The 19,865-nt window shown below is 41.7% G+C and overlaps 2 protein-coding genes across 2 annotated transcripts; both read left to right on the top strand.

Annotated features, from left to right (window-relative positions):
- The first annotated feature begins 542 nt into the window (after positions 1-542).
- On the top strand, positions 543-19,658 carry LOC129775261 (zinc finger protein ZFP2-like). Its single transcript, XM_055779773.1, has 9 exons — positions 543-787; positions 855-1,396; positions 1,452-1,710; positions 17,900-18,028; positions 18,092-18,219; positions 18,276-18,543; positions 18,603-18,888; positions 18,949-19,076; positions 19,163-19,658. The coding sequence occupies exons 1-9, from the start codon at positions 653-655 to the stop codon at positions 19,583-19,585; spliced, it is 2,298 nt and encodes a 765-aa protein (XP_055635748.1). The 5' UTR covers positions 543-652; the 3' UTR covers positions 19,586-19,658.
- On the top strand, positions 1,717-17,891 carry LOC129775260 (uncharacterized). Its single transcript, XM_055779772.1, has 2 exons — positions 1,717-6,021; positions 6,086-17,891. Exon 2 carries the CDS (start codon positions 8,208-8,210, stop codon positions 12,111-12,113), a length of 3,906 nt encoding a protein of 1,301 aa, XP_055635747.1. The 5' UTR covers positions 1,717-6,021; positions 6,086-8,207; the 3' UTR covers positions 12,114-17,891.
- Positions 19,659-19,865: the final 207 nt, after the last annotated feature.

Raw genomic sequence — 19,865 nt, 5'->3', positions numbered from 1 at the left:
GAAGAGAAACGGAAACTTGTTGAAGTACTCGTGACTATGGAAAAGCGCATGAAATTGATGTGGTTGAGGCTGCGTTTATAACTCTCCCCTTGTACACTGCTTATAATATAATTGCAACGAGATTTATTGACGTTATTATGTATTATGTTATTATTATTGACGATAATTATTGTAGAATTGTATTGTATATAGAATAAGTTATATGTTATAATTATAATGTATTCTAAGTATGTAGAATTAGATGAAATCAAATACAACTTTTAAATTGAAAAATAATCCTCAAAAATATTGTCATTATCCCTGTTGATTATCTCTCACAAATAAGAAGCAACATTTTCCCTGATATTGTACATATGTTGGACCAACAAATCGAAGTTCGTTTGACATTTGTGCCTACCATTTTTCTTTTGTAGCATGTACTAATGATTAGAAGGGTAGAAAATGACTATAGAATTTGTAACATGTACCAAGAAATTCGTTGTATTTACTAATTATTTCTATCAGTGTATGGGAAAATTTTGACAAAGATTTGACATATAAACAAAAAAGCTAGACGCGTCTTGTGTATTTCGCTTGGTTCGCTAGAAAAATGCGAGAATTGTCGGAAAGTTTACACTCTTTCTCTATTTACACTACAACATCGGCCTAAACTATGGATCAAAAACCGAATATTATCCAATTTGATCAGGTGTGTCGTATTTGCATGAAAAATAGCGATGATTTACAGTCGATTTTTGGTCATCCACAAGACATTCCCGAGCTAGTGCGAGACCTCTCCCGAGTAGAGGTGAGGAAGATTTCACGTAGCAATAATTGTATTTGTTTTGACTGTGATCCTCTGCGACGTTTTGCAGGTACTTGAAAATGACGAGTTTCCTAAGCAGATTTGCTTGGATTGCATGACATACGCAGGAAATGTTGCGGAGTTCAAGGAACGCTGCATTCAGACTGATAGAACCTTAAGGGAATACGTTTCGGAAACGAGCGATGATCGCAAACAGAATATTCTTAAGCACGAGCCCGAACTTGTGTTCGAGGAAGGGGTGGGTATTCCGCTGGGACCGGAATTTATCAAGTGTGAGATAGATGATACGGCGAGCGAGAAATCGGACGAAGGAGGGAATACCTTTGAGATTGCCGAAGGGAGCGACAGTGACAGTGACAATGTCGATCATGATTTGGATGGAGAAGAGGCGAAAATTGCTCGTCGTATAAAGAAACGTAGTAATCGGAGTACTGTGACGGATGACTCCGACGATGAACCGTTGATTGCGAAGATGGCCAGAGGGACGGCTCATGACTGTTCACTGTGCGAGGAGAAGTTTACGAACAAATCGCACATAAAGTTTCACATCAAAAGCGACCACGCCGACGAGAAGACTCCTGTTGCGGATAAGTATGTTGTGCGACGGTTATTTGATAAATTTATGTGAATCGTTTCTCTGTTGCAGAATACGACAGTGCTTCTACTGTCCAAAGGCGTATTCGAACTATGAGTATTTGAAAATTCATCTGAATTTTCATCGCCGCAACGAGTGGATTTGCCCGATGTGTGGCAAAGAGATGAAAAAGAAGGGAAAATTCATCGACCATTTGCGGATGCATGCGAACGAGCGCCACTACAAATGTGATATCTGCGAGAAGGACTTCACTTCCCATAAATACATTTCTAAACACAAGCGAATGCATAAGAAAAAAGGAGAGAAAAGTGTAAGTTTGTACAGTTTTATTTGTTTTTGCCATGCTTTGAAAACATAGATTAATGTGTAGCAATGATGATGAAGATGCCATGATATCAGGAAATTCTACATGATAGACAAAATGCTTGATTCAGCTTGCCTTCATCGGCGAACCAGATGTTGTAAAGCTTCTTGAGCTCCGGCTCCATTATCGGAAATCACACAAAACACCAAAAAAAAAAATGGACGCTCAATACAACTCGATTGTCTCGTCCGGTAGCAAATCTTCCCTCAACTGAATTTTAGACTTTGTAACTGCGGCTCGTTGGACAGCGGATTGTCTTTTATCGATTGGCAACAACTCGAGTTCCTCTTCAAAGATGTGTCACTAGCCGCGCTTCACTGCAACCCTGGACTCCTGAATAATGCAACTTATGGAATGTACTGCGTAAGTCGCACAAACGATATCTGAGCACTCAAACAATCTATAGTAAAAATAGCCTCGGAATCATCGAACTGCAGTGCTTTTAAAGTCTAGCCACGAGGAACGAAGGAAAACCCGTTGAAATCCTGGCAGTTTGTGAAATCCCAGCGGTCTAGTATCCGTATCAGTGCGGTCACTGCTAGCAATCATCTCGAAGTTGCTTACGCTAGGATTTCCAGATTCTTGACGTAGGACTACGTTTTTATCTCTGTATCGGGGTGTAGGTTCAAAATTTAGAAATCGAGAGCGTTACACTTGGAGTGCAAGGTTTTGAACGTTAATACCTCTTTGTCGACTGAACGGATTGGTATGATAATCAATTCATTTGTAAGATAAAATGTCCAAGATTTATACGCTTGTTAATTGTTATAATGGCATGCATTTTTGCAGACCGGAATGTGTTTCCTCAACTAAACCCAGGAGTCTGGGGAAAACGACATTGCAAATTTATTTTCTATCACTATAGAGGGAAATGTAAAATATTGATCGTTTGACAATATTTCCGTTCACAATTTTGAAAGTCCACGATAAATGAATGAAATGAACAAGACATCATGCCATACGTCAGACCTGCAACGATGAACGTAGTCTGAAACAATGCGTTAACCTGACCTAAGCTGAAATTTGTTTGCAATTGAATTCGATTTGATTTGAATTCGTTTGATATATTGTTTAATCAATACATTCAAATGATTACTAAGCCAACGGTAGTTCTACGTCAACCTTGCGGTTACATCATAGGTATGATCTACCCATGACCTAACAATGATGTATCAAAAGGTCCTGGAGTAGCAATCAATCAATCGAAACCGTGTCGAAGAAAAAGGGTGTGAATTGTGTGAAATCTTGATCTACATCCACATCCACATTGATGATTTCAAAAGATATGGCCTAATTTGTCGTAAGTGTGCATGTGTTTGTCTCCACTCGTTTTCCCAAACACACCAGATGCGTTGTTTAATGAAATGTACAGCATCTTGTGCGGGAATTGCCATGATTTGTGGAGTTTCGTTCCGTCCTTGGTTCGCTAATCTATCATCTTCCTCATTCCCCGAAATTCCCGCATGACCAGGAATCTAACAGAACATAACATTTCTACCTCCCACTTCACGTCCATTCGCTTGAATCCAGGGATGAGTTGATTTCCCTTTTTGAAGAGCATCCAAACAGCTGGCCGACAATTTGGTTTGCAGTGCCGGCTTTGATTTTTTCCTTTAAATCGCTACATATAGTTGGTGATGGGGAATCCACTCCCTGTCGTTTAATCTCAATATGTTACAAACGTTTGGCAAAGATTGTCCTGTTCGGGCTGAGAAAAAATCAGCTGCTCGTTTCATTACCGGTAGGACAGTTGCTGATCTGTTTTTTTCCGCGAGTCGCACTGTGAGTTGTGATAAGCGCTGTATCAGTACAAGACGAAATGGTAGACAACCTGCTTCAGTCATAATGGAGTGGATGGGGCTGGTTTTGAACGCACCTGAGGCTTGTCTTATTACTTCATTGTACGTTGTTGAAAGGATGCGTTCCAATGCATCTAATTTGATACTAGTGAAGACTAATCCGTACAATAGTTTATATGTTACAAGAGCTGACCCTATGTTTAGAAGGGTTGAGCGACTGCTTCTGACTAAACGGCGTCCCAGTATTCGGAGTATGTTCAATCTACGATCGCAACTGTGTTTGGTCTCTTTGAAGTGTTGAAGAAGATTTTTGCGTCTAGTAGTATCCCAAGAATTCGTAACTTTCTCACATATGGAGTCGGAGTACCATTTACTTTGATGGTCCGACCTCGCTTCCTATGTTTCATATCACAAATGTGCAATAATTTTGATTTTGCTGCAGCAATGGAAAATCCAACACTAGTTGTCCAGTTGATAACTTTAATAACTGCATAACTGCCCTTGGCAATTAGAATTACATCATCAGCATAAACTATGATTTGAACATTTGTTGGGAAATTTTCAAAAATAGGTTGCATTGCAACTAAAAACAGTTTTACCGACAGCATAGAACCTTATGGCACGCCATTTTCTGCGACACGAATGCTAGATATAGCTCCATTAGCTGCAACTCGAAATGTTCTGTTGTTGAGGAAACTGATTATGATGTTCAGCAAATGTCCGGATATTTTCCATGATGATTGCCGTCCTCCAAATGGTATCGTAAGCTTTGGAGATGTTGAGTGATACTACTTCTACATGCTGGCGCTCGCCGTGGTTTAGTAGTGTTTCCAACTGTGCCAGGTAAGTGTTGGCACCTTTACCCGCGCGGAAGGCATGCTGACGAGGATCGAGTTTATCAATGATGTTAAGTTCAGTGACGAGCCGACGGTTCACCATACGTTCAATTTTTTTCCCTAAGCAGCTGTGCAGGGTAATTGGCCTATAGCCGTCTGCTTTACTCCGATCTCCATCTGGCTTTGGAATCGGAATGACTACTCCTTCTTTCCATTTGTTCGGGAATATTCCGCTTATCCATACTTGGTTGTATAGCTTGAGCAGTGAGAGCTTCGCTGAGAGCGACAGTCTTCTTAAAAGTGGATAGCCGATGTCATCATTCCCTGTAGATGAACCACCTTTTCGATCCAGGGCCCATATCAGCTCATCCATCGAGGAAATTTCGTTATACCGTTTATGATCCTTTGAACGTAATGTTTTCGATATTGCATGTTTTTCCTTCAGGTTTATTCTCCGGAACTTTTCTGTGTGCTATTATCCGATGTTTTATTTTGGTACTCGTCTGCAAACATGTTCGCTACTCTTTGTCCGTCGTTCGTAAATCCATTTGAGAGTTTCAATGTTATCGTATTGTTTTTTCTTTTCCCTCGCAGTTGGTTGACTCTTGTCCACATTTGACTACTCGGAGTTTGAGGGTTTATGATCTGCACGAAATTTTCCTTTTCAATTTTGCTTCGCAAATAATTTTACGGCTTACTGAACGGGCAGCTTGGAATGCTCGAAGTGCTTCAGCTTTTTCGTCACTAATTCTCCGAAGTGCGCGTAGTTTCTTTCTGCGGTCTTTCACAGCTTTTTCTACATCAGGATTCCACCAAGGAACTGTCTTAACTCCCTGTTTTCCGCTGGTTCTGGGTACAGTTGCTTCGGCGTGAAATGGTTCTTGATTCACTTCATTCATTCTTCAATCTTCAAAATCATATCAGGAGTACCACAAGGAAGCGTACTTGGCCCACTGCTGTTTGTTCTTTTAGTCAAATTAGAGCAGTGATTTTCAACCGGTGGGGAATTCCTCCTAGTGGGGAATTTGGTCATTAAAAGGGGGGAATTCTGCAAGGGACTATTGCACATTTACTTCGATTTGAGTTTGACAATGATTAACAAAAAATGCAACAAAAACTTTATTGAATACGCTAAAATTTGCGATCCTCGGCAAACATTTCCAAATCTGGAATGTAATGTTCGATTGAACAACTTCACAATGTTTGAAAGACTTTCGTCAGAGAATGATTGTGGAACAGACGACGAAACAGTACAGAAGACCATTTAAAAGGAAATTGTACAGCATTTGTCAATATGTTTTTACAACAAGTTAAACTTGAAACATATTTTCCTTATATCAAAGAACAAGATTTGGACATGGTTTGAAGTCCCTTTCGACTGGCAGTAACGAGAGTTTCAGATCAATTTCAGGACAAACTCATCGATCTGCAAATGATCGATTTATTTAAGCGTTACGAGTGTTGTTGTCTTGTGTGTAGAACTTATGTGAATCTGGATTTCCTACAATGCTGCTGATGGAAAGAAAACACCGTAACAGAGTGGATATCGAAGATGGCATGAGGTGTGCTTTTCGACAATGTGCTCAAGAATTACGATTTTGGCGGAAATCATTCAGATGCAGGTATAACTTGAGTATAACTTGAAAGCTGTTTGTATTCTTTCATTATTTTATTGATATGCTACAGACTTTCTCACAAAATACTGATAGGGGGAAGCACTGGAAGCACTGGAAGCACTTAATTTTCGTATTGGGGGGAATGGAGCGGAAAAGGTTGAAAACCACTGAATTAGAGTAACTGCACTCGATGGCCTTGTCTTACAGAATGACATCGATGAACTGCTATTACGATGCACTGAAAACGACATGAGCGTCAACACCACCATCGGCCATCAGTAAGCAGTTGGATCCGCTCCACTAACGCGAGATACTTCGATTTGCGATCATGGTGTCATGATTGACTCCAAGTTGGGGTTTAACGAACACGCCTCGCTAGTCACGGCTAAAGCCTTCAATATTTTAAGATTCGTTTGATGCTTCACTTGTCAATTTACTGGCATCTGCTTGAGCTTGGGTAGACTGCACAATTCGTAGTTGCTCTCCGTGATTGACCTGAACCAACCAAATTGCACAAAGAACACACAAAATGACACTTGATACTAGCAAATCATTCTCGTTGTGCAATTTTCGGTGATTCGAGCTTTAAATGGTCAATAACGACGCCGGCCACGTCCTTACAGTCCTTACACGTCCTTACAGTCATATATATATATATATATATATATATAACCGAGATAATTTCTGTCGAACTCCATTCGCATGATAAACAGAATAAAGAAAAGTAAATTAAAGTATCAAAGGATTGACCCTTTGCGATTCGCGATCTACGATTTATAACTCACGTTTTATGATTTACGACTTGGAAAAAACAATCAACGATTCATTATGTATGAATTCCCGCACAACTCCCGATAAGGATCCATCCGCAACGATCGACTCTTGATCAGAATCTAAATAAAATAAAAGTTAAAAATAATTGTCACACTCTCACATAACACTCACGCGACGGTATGACAAAATCGTCGTCCGTGGTCACTGACCACTGTCCGAGAACAATTCCCCAAAAATGCTTTGCCGAAAAACAATAGGCACAAGAAACTATAAATTACGCATGTAATCCACATGCACTCTCTCTTTCGCCAATAAATCATCATACGATATACAAGTGTTTAATTCATTCGGTGTGATCTCACAAAGTATTTTTCTATTCGTTTCGTCGTCCCAGTCGGCTGTTAAGCTCACGCGTTTCATCCGGTGACAAAGATCCGTTTCCGCTCAAGTGACGCGCGTACAATTGTACATTTCGGTGCGTTTCTGGTGCTGCATATTGCAGTGAAGAAAGTCCTTCGAAACCGGACTACAGTGTTCGCTTTAATTTCGTACATTTGGTCCTTCGAACCGGATCGAAGGTGTTCCGGCCAGAAAGTGCATCGCGTGTGTCGTTCGAATAAAACTGATATCGGTTCGTTATTGAAACGCGTTAGTGGTTGGAAGTGATACCAAGACGGACAAACATTGCGCCATTGCGTCGTGAATACACGTCGGTAATTCTGCTTTCGCAAGCAGTCGAAATTGTGGTCGAAGCTATAAGTTCGTTCGTGTGTGAATTCAACTATCAAAAATTGATAAAGCCAGAATTGGCAGTGAGTGCAATCGAAAAATCGCGTATTGCGCTTGGGATAGCATCAAGGCGGATGCTACTCTATTCATTGTGGTGAAGATTCTGAGGACGAGTCGTCCATTTTGCGAACACGACTATTCATGGACGCCACGCCATTTTGGACGCTGAATTCACATCGGAAAATTCCTGCCTAATGAAGTGGTGGAAGGAGCACCATTCTTAAAAATCACATTTCCCGGTCGAGTTTCCCGGTGAGTACGTTCCATATTATTCGCATGTGATTTGCAGTAGCTTCAATTAAGTTTTATACATACAATTCAAAGTTGGGTGACTGATTATTAGAGTCATTGTGGCAATTGGTGATTGACGGTACGCGAATCGAGTGGAAAACCGTTTCGCGCCCTCGATTTGCGATACCGCGTAGAAGTGGGTACGTTCGCGACGGGAAGGAGATTCACGATTCGATTAAATAAACTGCTCACTTCCGTTCGATTTCGCGATCGCGATAGATCAATACACCGCGACGGGAAGGAGCAATCGATTCGATTTGTGTATTGTTCTCGTTTGGTTCGGTTTCGCCTGAGATCAGCTAGTTTTTGTCGAATAGAATTTCATTGATTGGATCACAATGCCACCGAAAGAGGAGAAAATGCTGGCTGAGCGTTTGGTTCAACAGCAAGGACTTTTTGCAACACGTAACGCAATCGAAAAATTTATTGAGAATTACGACGCAGAGCGTGATACTCATCAAATCTCGGTACGATTAGAGTCTTTGGATCGGGTCAACGCTAGTTTTCTCGAAGTTCAGGATGCCATTGAGAGACTAGACAAATCGGAGATGCTGGAAGCGCATTTGGAAGAACGTGTCGATTTTGAACAACGGTTTTGTGAAGCGAAGGGTTTCCTCCTGTCCAGACGTTCGAACGATGCAAATCAAACTTTGTTAAATACATCGATTACTGCGAATTCATCATCGTACCCTACCAATTTTCACCTTCGTCTTCCGAAAATCGACCTCCCCAAATTCAATGGTGATTTTTCACGTTGGTTGTCGTTTAGGGACACATTCACGTCCATGGTCCACTCGAATGGGGACATTCCCACCGTCGCCAAATTGCAATACTTGTTGCAGTCACTTGAAGGAGAAGCAAAGAAGCCGTTTGAATCCATCGATATTGAAGCAGATAATTACGCTGTCAGCTGGGAGGTCCTGCTTAAGAGGTACGATAACCGTCGTTTTCTAAAAAGACAACTTTTTCGAGCTCTTTACGACTTGCCAGTAGTGAAAGAAGAAGTAGGCAAACGTATTCACGGGCTGATCGACGACTTTCAGCGTCATGTACGAGCTCTCGCAAAATTAGACGAGCATGTACACCATTGGGACACACCGCTTATTAACCTACTTTCATATAAATTAGATCAATCTACTTTGAGGGCTTGGGAGGAAAAAACAAGCAATAAAGATGATGTCAAATACGATGAATTTGTTGAATTCCTTTACCAAAGAGTTCGTATTTTGAATACCGTCGGTTCAGATCACCATCAACCCTCACTATCAAAGACGACAACTACACACCAAATTCCAAGAGTGAAATTTTCCGCAAACGCAGTGAATAGTTCTCAAGTTCAGTGCATACTATCCTGCTCAGACAGCCATAACCTTCGAAATTGTCCTGTGTTTCTTACGAAAAATGTCCGTCAACGTCGCGAATTAGTTTCGCAGAAACGAATGTGTTGGAATTGTTTAAGCTCCGGTCATCATGTGAAGAAGTGCAATTCTAAATTCTCCTGTCGTACTTGTCATGACAGGCATCATACGTTGCTGCACGATTCAGCCAAAGTGTCGCAAAACTCTTCCGTATCATCGTCTTCTCCCGTTCAACAATCGCTTCCATCCACGTCAGGTCGCGTGGATCCCTCCAGTAGTTCTTCGGCTACATCTCAGGTTAGCATGACGGTCCAATCCGCATGCCCCACGGTTTTGCTGGAAACGGTTGTCCTCAATGTTGTTGATGATCACGGAAACACACATAAGGCACGGGCACTACTCGATTCAGCATCAATGTCGAATTTTATGTCGCAACAGCTGGCTAAGAGCCTCTTCAATCGTCGCATCAAGGTAGACGTTTCCATCGCAGGAATCGGTTTATCAACACAGAAGATTAGGAGCGCGATTACCGCCACTATCGAATCACCATTTCAACCATTCTCCACGAAGATGGAATTTCTAGTTTTGAAGCATCCATCGGCAGAGCTGCCGACTGTTCCTATCAATACGTCGGAATGGAACATCCCTAATGTTGTATTGGCTGATCCTCAGTTCAATGTCCCTGGGAAAATTGACCTCGTCATAGGGAGTGAATCATTCTGGGAACTGCATACAGGACAAAGAATTTCACTTGGGAATAATCGTCCATGGCTTGCTGAAACGCCATTCGGATGGGCGGTGTCTGGTTCTACGACCAATTCCATTTCTCAAACGCCAAACGTTTGTTTCCTTTCCACCGCAAATGATTGTCTGGAAACAGTACTTCAGAAGTTTTGGGAGATAGAAACTGTTCCAACTTGTTCTTCGTTCTCCGACGAAGAAAATTATTGTGAAGAATTATATAAAACAACAACTATTCGTGATCCATCAGGGCGATACGTCGTTCGTCTACCCAGAACAGAAAAACCGGAAGTTATACTGGGAGATTCGAGATCTGTCGCCGAACGCAGACTCTTTAGTTTAGAGCGACGATTGCAGCGAGATCCAGTCACGAGGAAAGCGTATCATCGCTTCATGGATGAATATGTGCAACTTGGACACATGGAGCAGATTAAAGGACCTGTGAATGATACAATACCTCATTTTTACCTACCACATCACTCAGTATTCAAAGAGACAAGCACCACAACGAAAACCAGGGTTGTGTTTGATGCATCGTGCAAGTCAGCTTCTGGTTATTCGCTAAACGACACATTACTGGTTGGTCCTGTCGTCCAACGTGACTTACTTTCCATCGTCATGAAGTTCCGAATACATCATGTTGTAATTGTTGCCGACATTGAAAAAATGTACCGGCAGGTACTGGTTCACCCCGATGATCAGTCATTTCAACGCATTCTGTGGCGATCGAGTCCAGACCATCCCATTTCTACATATCAATTGAAGACGGTTACCTACGGTACATCGTCTGCTCCTTACTTTGCGACGAAAACACTCCAGCAACTTGCAAATGATTATGGTGGATCAGATTTCCACGCAGTGAGATCACTTCGGGAAGATTTTTATGTCGATGATCTGCTCACTGGTGCAGCAGACGTAGAATCAGCAATCAAACTTCGTCGGGAATTATCCGCAATGCTCAGCTCCGCTGGGTTTCCTCTGAAAAAGTGGGCATCTAATGCAACTGAAGTTCTTGAGGATGTGCCGCCAGAGGATTTGGCCATTCTTCCGTACCGTAGCCTCCAGGACGAGCAAGCTGTCTCCACTCTTATTCTTGTCTGGGAACCAAAGTCCGACACACTCCGGTTCAATGTTCATTTGCCGCTTCCCGCTGCCGTTCTGACAAAACGAAAGGTGATGTCATACATCGCACGGATCTTCGATCCGCTCGGACTAGTCGGTCCTACGATTTCTAAGGCCAAACTGTTCATGCAGCGTTTGTGGGCTCTGAAGCACAACGGCCAAAGCTGGGACTGGGACACTCCCCTCCCATTGAAACTGCAAGAAGAATGGAAACAGTTCCATTCTACACTCAATCTCCTTAGTGAAGCTCGTATCCCGCGATTTGTATCGATGCCTGACTCCGTCAGCATTCAGCTTCATTTCTTCTCTGATGCGTCGGAAAACGCATATGGTACCTGTTGTTACGTCAGGACTGAAACATCCGATAAAATCTCGGTCCAATTATTGACTTCCAAGTCAAAGGTCGCCCCATTGTCAACCCGACATTCCATTGCTAGACTAGAGCTATGCGGAGCACATCTATCTATGCTGCTCTTCAAGAAGGTTAACAACGCCCTTCAAACTCCTTCGACTGTTCACTTTTGGACGGATTCTACCACGGTCCTTCAATGGTTACACGCTTCGCCAAGCCGCTGGAAAACATTTGTGTCGAATCGAGTTTCACAAATCCAACTCAACACCAATGTTGACTGTTGGAAACATGTTGCGGGTATTGACAATCCCGCTGATGATATCTCCAGAGGACTACAGCCTGCAGATATTATCACCCGCACTAGATGGTGGAGAGGGCCACCATGGTTAGCACTTCCTTCTGACTGCTGGCCCATCACCTCATTTTCCAAGGAAGAAACCGCTGGTGCATTGTCGGAAAGCCGAAAATCTCCATTAATTGCAATGACGTCAGTACAGTCTACATTTTGCAATGAATTATTCAGTCGGTTCTCGAGTTTCACCAAGTTACGTCGTGTCACAGCTTTCTGTCAACGCTACATAGAAAACCTACATAGCCGTTATTTAGCTCAACGTGAGAATTCAGAAAATTTAAAACCATCGAACATCGTCATCAGCACTAGTAATGCCTGATCCGCTTAATTCGTCGGAACTTCGTAGAGCAGAAAACTTCTTATGTCGTTTGGCGCAAGCCGAAATGTTTGCGGAGGAAATTTCCAACCTTACAAGTGGGGAACGAGTCGCGAAAAATTCGCCACTCAAATGGTTGAACCCATTCATCGATCGAGACAACATCCTTCGTGTCGGTGGCCGGTTAAGCAACGCTCCACTGACAACCGAAACCAAACATCCACTTCGCTTTAATTTCGTACAACTCTCTTCCTCAACATTCTCTTACATTGATAACTTAGCAATAAAAGCACAGTCAGATATGGTCGACGATCAAGAGTGTAGAATAGAACTTCGTTTGTTAAACGATGTGGCAAAATAGGGCAAAATCTGACTGCAAGACCGTGGTTATTGGAAGAGAGTCAATGAAGAGAACCAATCAAAGCAGACAAATCCTCCTCAAATGCTACACGATAATTGAGTCATATGATTGTCGATTCTAAATTTTAGATATTTAATGTTATGATTGATACTTATCTTGTTTCGTGTGATACACCCTGTGTTTCTCTTTCTCATATTTCCTCTCCGGAAGCTGCCAGTTCTTTCACTGGTATTCTATTTACTTCGTTCTAGCATATTGTATCATGCACTCAAGATATTCGTTACATGAAAAAGAAGATGATAGCAGAGAAGAGAAGTGGAACTTAAGAGGAAAAAGTGGTAATGATTTGTGGTAAGAAAAAGTAAAAAGTTAAAAACCGTCATTGCATGAGAACTTTCAAAAGTATACACTGCGTCAGAGCGAATATCTATATTCGAGAGGGCGTATGGAATTACACGCACACCTATTTAAATTGCGATGATTCATAGTTCCGGGGCGCAGAAACAAAACCACGCGCAAACAGAAACGTAAAATGGAAGAAAAATTAACATGAAATGCTTTTTTCTTTCTTTCTTTCTTCTGTCACTGTTAAATTGTCTCTAGAACCTGGCCTCCAGAAAATAGCTGTAAAAATCGGTGGAAGCACCGTACAAACGGATGATTTAACGGCGAATATTTTTCATCTGAAATGCTGCTGCTGCAAATCACTCTGAGGGAAGTTCCTCCTGCAGACTGAAAACAACTGCCCCTCCACAGACAATTACTGCTTCAAAGCCACTTTCAAAAAACAAAAACTGCACATAACAGCAGTTGAAAAAGTAAATAATACCGAAACGCGTTCGATCGTGTCGTAACGAAACAAGTTATAAAGGGTGTGTCACATCAAATTGCATCACGGAAAACACGCTGTAGAAATTTAATTTTTAGGAATTATATCTTCAGCTTTCGCTTATAATCAGATAAGAGTGTATAGATCATGTTGGCCATGTTTCACTGTCAATTTTGAGTAAATTTGGAAAAATGTCGAACGAAAAAGAGCGTCGTGAATTAATCCTGTGCACTCATTTCGAGAATCCGGAGTTGTCACATCGGGACATCGGTAAGATGCTGGGAATCGTCCAATCCACGGTCAGCAGAGTACTAAAACGATAGTTCGAGAACCTAACCATCGACCGGAAGGTGAAGAACGGCAAAAATGGATGCTCCGTCAGTGAAAAAGATCACAAGCGCGTAGTTAAGCAGTTTGGACGTGATCCGAGAAGTTCGGTCCGGGATGTCGCCAATAAGCTGAATTTGTCAAGTTCATTCGTCCAGCGGACCAAGCAGCAGGAGGGCCTGCGTACATACAAGGTTCAGAAGGCTCCTAACCGCGACGAAAGGCAAAACATGGTGGGGAAGACGCGAGCCCGGAAGCTGTACACCGAAATGCTGACGAAGCCGCATTGCCTGGTAATGGACGACGAAACCTACGTCAAAGCGGACTTTCATCAGCTGCCGGGCCTGTTGTTCTTCTCCGCAGAGGACGAATTCAGCGTTCCGGAGGATATTCGCAAGCAGAAACTATCCAAGTTTGACAAAAAGTACATGGTGTGGCAAGCGATCTGCATTTGCGGAAAGCGGAGCGCCCCCTTCGTGATGACCGGCACGGTAAACGGGCAGGTTTACCTTAAGGAGTGCCTAGAGAAGCGCTTACTACCACTATTGAAGCAGCACGAGGGCCCGACCATCTTCTGGCCGGATCTCGCTTCGTGCCACTATTCAAAGGACGTGTTGGAGTGGTACGAAGCCAACGGGGTCACCAAAGGAAATGAACCCGCCCAACGCGCCGGAGCTTCGCCCAATAGAGAAATATTGGGCGATTATGAAGCCGGCCCTCCGGAAGAACCCAAAAGTTGTCAAATCGGAGGAGGATTTCAAGAAAAAATGGATTTCTGTTAAATAAAAACTACAACCTGACGTTGTACAGAACCTTATGGACGGGGTAAAGAGGAAGGTGCGAGCATACGGGCTTGGGCTCGAAGTATGAATAAAAAGAAAATGCCAAAAGTTGTTTAATAGTTTTTATTTTACTGTCTAAAATTTTCAAAAGGATCGGTCTACTGGGCGAATTTCTACAGCGTTTTTTCCGTGATGCAATTTGATGTGACACACCCTTTACTACGAACGGAGCAAACGAGAAAGCGTGTCTTGTCAATTTACTGGCGTCTGCGCACAAAAAGTATTACTCGGTAGTCTGATCATAGAATGTTGAATTTGCGGCCCTTATTTGGACCTCTTATCAGGTTTCGATTTTCATCAGAATAGTTCGGATTCAGTTAGAATTACGGAACCTACTATCGAACGACTCGTCTTATCTTCCTGATTGCCCTGCTAGCTATGTATATGTTATTCCAAATGAGAACATTACATGATAGGCGAGAAGAAATTCAGCAACTAATCCTCTTCGTCATACGGCGTGGTTCATTGTTCTAAACTTTTGTAGGTTACTTTAAACCTTTCAAAACAGCCATCCGTATCTTCAATGATGTAGGATAGATAGGGGCAGTATGGTCCCCCCAAGAACGAAACGTCCTGAATCATGCATTCATAAATTATGCTACATGTCAAAACCTTACGATTTGAAACCTTATTAATCGATGTACATTAGAGTGCCAATGGATGTATAGGAAAAAAGTGACCCTCGAATTTTCAAAGTTTGAGTTTTTTTTACCGAAAAATCACCCAAAAATCAAGGAAATCGGGGCTTTAAAAAAAAATTTTTTTGATGCCAAATGCCTTCAAATTGAATGAAACGTCGATATCTACTGTCATCTCGATTTTTTTTTTTCAAAAATCTGCACTCTGGGACTTATTCGTTTTTTCGGAATACGAGGCAAAACTTATGGTTTGAGGTGCCAATGAAAATCGTCAAATCGATTTTTCATACGGGACTCCAGTTTTCCGAAAAACACTTACACATGTCCACGCGATGTGAAAATTCCATGTTTTTGTTTGAATTCGAACACGATTCTCGCTAGTGTTGAGTGTCTATCCCCAACACGAACAATGATACACAAACATAGACATGTGAAAACAAACACGATGTTTATAATTCAAGAACATCATGTACAAACATATCACCCGATGTCGCAGTATTCATTGCTTTCGTTTCGTTTCTTTTCATACACGGAAAGAAATTATTCATCCCAAAACATTTCTTCGTAGAATACTTTTTCACAGAAACGAACATGAAATTTAGTTCGCATTTCAAAAATTGCACGAACTAAGAGGCTATAAGTTCATGCACCAAAATATATATTTTTATTAAGGCTTATATGGCGTCAGCCTAACGGGGCCGGGAGTTCAATATTTTGACAATGTTCGGACAATGTTTGCTTACAACTATGTTAGTAATATGTAACCGATTACTCGCGGTTGGCTCGAGGTTAGTATTACAAGTGTTCTCATAATTGGGATGTTGCAGTCTTCAGTGCTCTGTACGTGTGCCCGACATGGGATTCCTTCCTATTGGGATGCAACTGACCGTTAATCAGCAACGACCCCCTAGTCTGCACCCCATATCTAGCGTGGTGCGTCTTTTTCGACTCGAGGAATCCAGGATAGAATGATCACTAGCCGGCGCAATCATCAGCTCGTGTCGAGTTGTCATGAGCGGTACAACCTTTGGCTCTTGTTGAATCATCAGTGGACTGCACAACCTTCGGCCCGTGTATCTGTAAAGAGTGTGTGTATGTATTGCCGCGACTAAGTAAAAGTTTATAGATCGTTCATGCACATTTTGCAAGTCTGATTAAATAATCCTTGGTTTCGTTCAAAGAAAACATTCTCTGAATAGAAAGAACCTTTTATTTTTTTGCGTGCAAGTTGGCAATTAAAGTCTGGGGAGCCGACTGCATAGCGGGCAACGTCGTACAAATGCTGACCAAAAAAATAAATACCCAAAAATTAGTTTTAGATGCAACCTTCAGCGGCACACAGCAGAACCAGCAGAGAAATTTCAGCGGCTAAAACACACCATTAATTTCTCGATGTTATCACAAACTGAATGAATGAAAAAACTAAAAGCTACACTTACACTGCACTACATATGCTATGTGTGCATGCGATTGCATCATCATTTCTTCTCCTCTTCTCCGCTCGTTTTATAGCTTGGGTCGCGATCGTCGCGAACAAGCAGTATTGGCCATTTGTATTCAAAGATCCAGCCAAAATTGTTGCTCCCGTGGTCGAGTGGTTAGCGTCACGCCTAACATGTCACTGCTGAATAATTCAATTTTAGTACTTGTTCAAATAGCTAATAATAGCGAATGTTACATGAATTTAATATATAAATTGATGCGTGCACTAAATAATGATATCAAATGTGAAAAACTCTCATATCAATCGATGTTTATTTTGTTCAGAACAGAAAAAGAGGTTTATTTTATTTTCCCAATATTTTTGATGAAGCACCCATTGTCATGAAAGAAAGCATTTTCTCCATGTCAACATACCAACACACCACGCGTTGAGTGGTGGTGGTGTGGTGTCCGATTCGCTTCTTCTACTTTACGCACTGCCGGTGCTTGGGGTGAAAATGCAAGAGAAACTGTACACCAAGTTCGAACATCATGTAAAACATTGGAATTAAACATCGTATGTCCAAACATACCACGAATACAAACATGTCACATTTTCTAACATAGGTACGAAAAAATCATGTTTGTACTCAAACACAAAACTGAACAGCAGCGTGGACATGTTTATTCCGGACGCAGTGTTTTTTGTGAAACATGGAAGACTGCGGGACTCCCTGCTAAATGTTGAATATTTAATGTTTAAATTAATGCAATATTTAATGTTGCACGATAAAATACCATCTGCAAAATATTGGCCCATATGGACTTCATTTACTATTGTTGTCGAAAAATCACCCAAGGAAAAGTGAAGGAAATCGGGGTTTTCAAAAAAAGTGTTTTGATGCCAAATGTCTTAGAATTGCATGAAACGTCGAGATTTACTGTTATTTAGTGCGGTCCTGTAATAATGTTATGTACTATACTTAATGAATATTCTACACAAAAAAAAAAACAAAATATACATTTCATTGAACAATATTCTCAAAAAGTAAAAAGTCACTTGTCCAAAAAAATTTCTCCTTTACTTGCTTCGGTCTCACTTACCGATTATAGTAAAAAAGTGACAAACGTTCCCTTCGCACCAAACGAACAACAAATGAGCAAGCTACAGTGAATCGCAAAGTCATATTTTCTGAAATATCAACGAATAAATGATTTTTCGGTTTGTGAGATCTGTGCGCGAATGTAGGAAGATTTACAGAAGAACGAGCTAAAAATGACTGAAAATTATGAAAACTCTATATTCAATTCTACCGAGATGTTCACAAGAAATGGCATTACTCCTCTAGAATCTTCTTCACTTTTTCCAGAGTAACAGTAAATATGATGAGTCAAGCGAGAGTGATTACGATCCCGCTGACTACAATAAAGACGATGACGACGACGAGGAGGAAGAAGAGGAAGATTTTGACTTGTCAGATAAAGAAGAATCCATTAAGGTAATTCGACCAAAACTAAAAAAGAATACGAAATTATTAGTGTCATCCTTCGACCATCTTTAGAATTCGTTTCAGCCGAACCCAGATGCTCCCAAAAATTGTCCAATCTGCAACGAGGCATTCGAACGTGTCATATATGTAAAGTTTCACCTTGAGAGTGAGCATATTCCGCTAGATGAATCTTCTCCCAGGTAAGCTGATCGTTTGTAATTCAATCGTTCACCTACGAACGATTTCCTCCCATCAGGGTGCATCATTGCGTGACGTGTAAGAAAAACTACATGACGTTCGAGCATTTGATGAGCCATATGAAGCTGCATTCGGAGAAAATTTGGAGCTGTCCAGAATGCAAGAAGCAATTTCGGCGCCTGGACAAATACAAAGATCATCAGAAAATACATCAGAACGACCGTACTTTCCTCTGCGTCTACTGTGGCAAAGATTTCCCCACGACAAAGTACATGAATCGACACTTGCAAACACACATGAAGGAAAAGGTTCAGAAGCCAGAAGAGGTAAAACGGCATTACAATCCACCGGTCTAACCATATACATTATTGTTTGAAATTTACAGGAGTTTGAGTGCGAGGTGTGCGGTAAGAAGATGAAATACAAGTCCAACTACACGAACCACATGAAAACTCATGGACCGGAACATACCAAGCAAATTAAAGCTGATCCAGATGCTCCTCCGAAAAAGATATACTTGTGCAGTATATGTGGACGGAATTGTGGGTCTTCCAGTAATCTAACAGTGCATATGCGTCGCCACAACGGCCAGGCGATATGTTCTTGTTCGGTGTGCGGAAAGGGATACCCACGAAAGGCTGATTTGGTTATGCACATGAGGAGACATACAGGTATATATGACCTGTATCCAAATATAAGATCCATTTGTTTAATTGTTTTTTCGGTATCAGGTGAAAAGCCTCACGAATGTCCCACCTGTGGGCGTGGATTTGCTCGGCGAGATAAGCTACGAATTCACATTCGAACGCACACTGGCGAGAAGCCGTATGCTTGTCCATGTGGTCGTGCTTACGCACAGGTATGTTTACATTCTCGAACGAATAAAGTGTATGCTTCTAAAACTTTATATACTTGAATGTACACCATTATAAATATCACAAGTAGAAAAACGACTTGAAGACTCACCAGAAGCGGAACACATGTGGTCAAAACTTTGATATCACAAAGTTGATGGCACCCTATCAACCGTCTATTTGCGTTCGACCGAAGCCAACTCCGCCGACTCCTCCACAAAGAGATATGAATGGTCCGGTGCCCGTAACGGCGAGCGTGACTGCTCCGATCTCTCAGGCATATAACAACAGTAGTTCTACGTATTCGGTAGCTCAATCATCCGTTGGGTGTAACGATGTTCAGAGTGTACCCCAGTCGCCACATCACGATCTAAGCCGGATGTCGGACTCAGTTCCAAGCAGTCCGGTCGATCTGATGACTCATCGGTATCCGTTTGGACACTACCCGGGTAGCATGGTGCCCAACTTTCCCAACCCATACCAACAGCCTAAGGTGGATATGTGCAATCAATAGGGGTGCTTTATTTTGATTGCGATTTAAAACAATATTCTTTAGGGTGCGCAATAAACATACACAGTAATATGTTGTCCAGAGACGATCATTCAGATGACAAACCATTTGACATATTAGTCTTGTAATATAGCCAATCCACGCCGAACCGATATAGTGGCTCTTAGATTTTCGTGGAAATTAGTAGTTTTGTTCCTTATCGTTAAATATTAGACCCGTATTTTTATATTGTCACTAGCTGACCTGTCAAACTTCGTCCCGCTCGAAATTTGTTTTTCGTTAT

This window comes from Toxorhynchites rutilus, chromosome 3 (assembly GCF_029784135.1).
Source record: "Toxorhynchites rutilus septentrionalis strain SRP chromosome 3, ASM2978413v1, whole genome shotgun sequence".
Classification (NCBI taxonomy): domain Eukaryota; kingdom Metazoa; phylum Arthropoda; class Insecta; order Diptera; family Culicidae; genus Toxorhynchites; species Toxorhynchites rutilus.
This window is presented reverse-complemented; position numbering and strand designations above follow the sequence as displayed.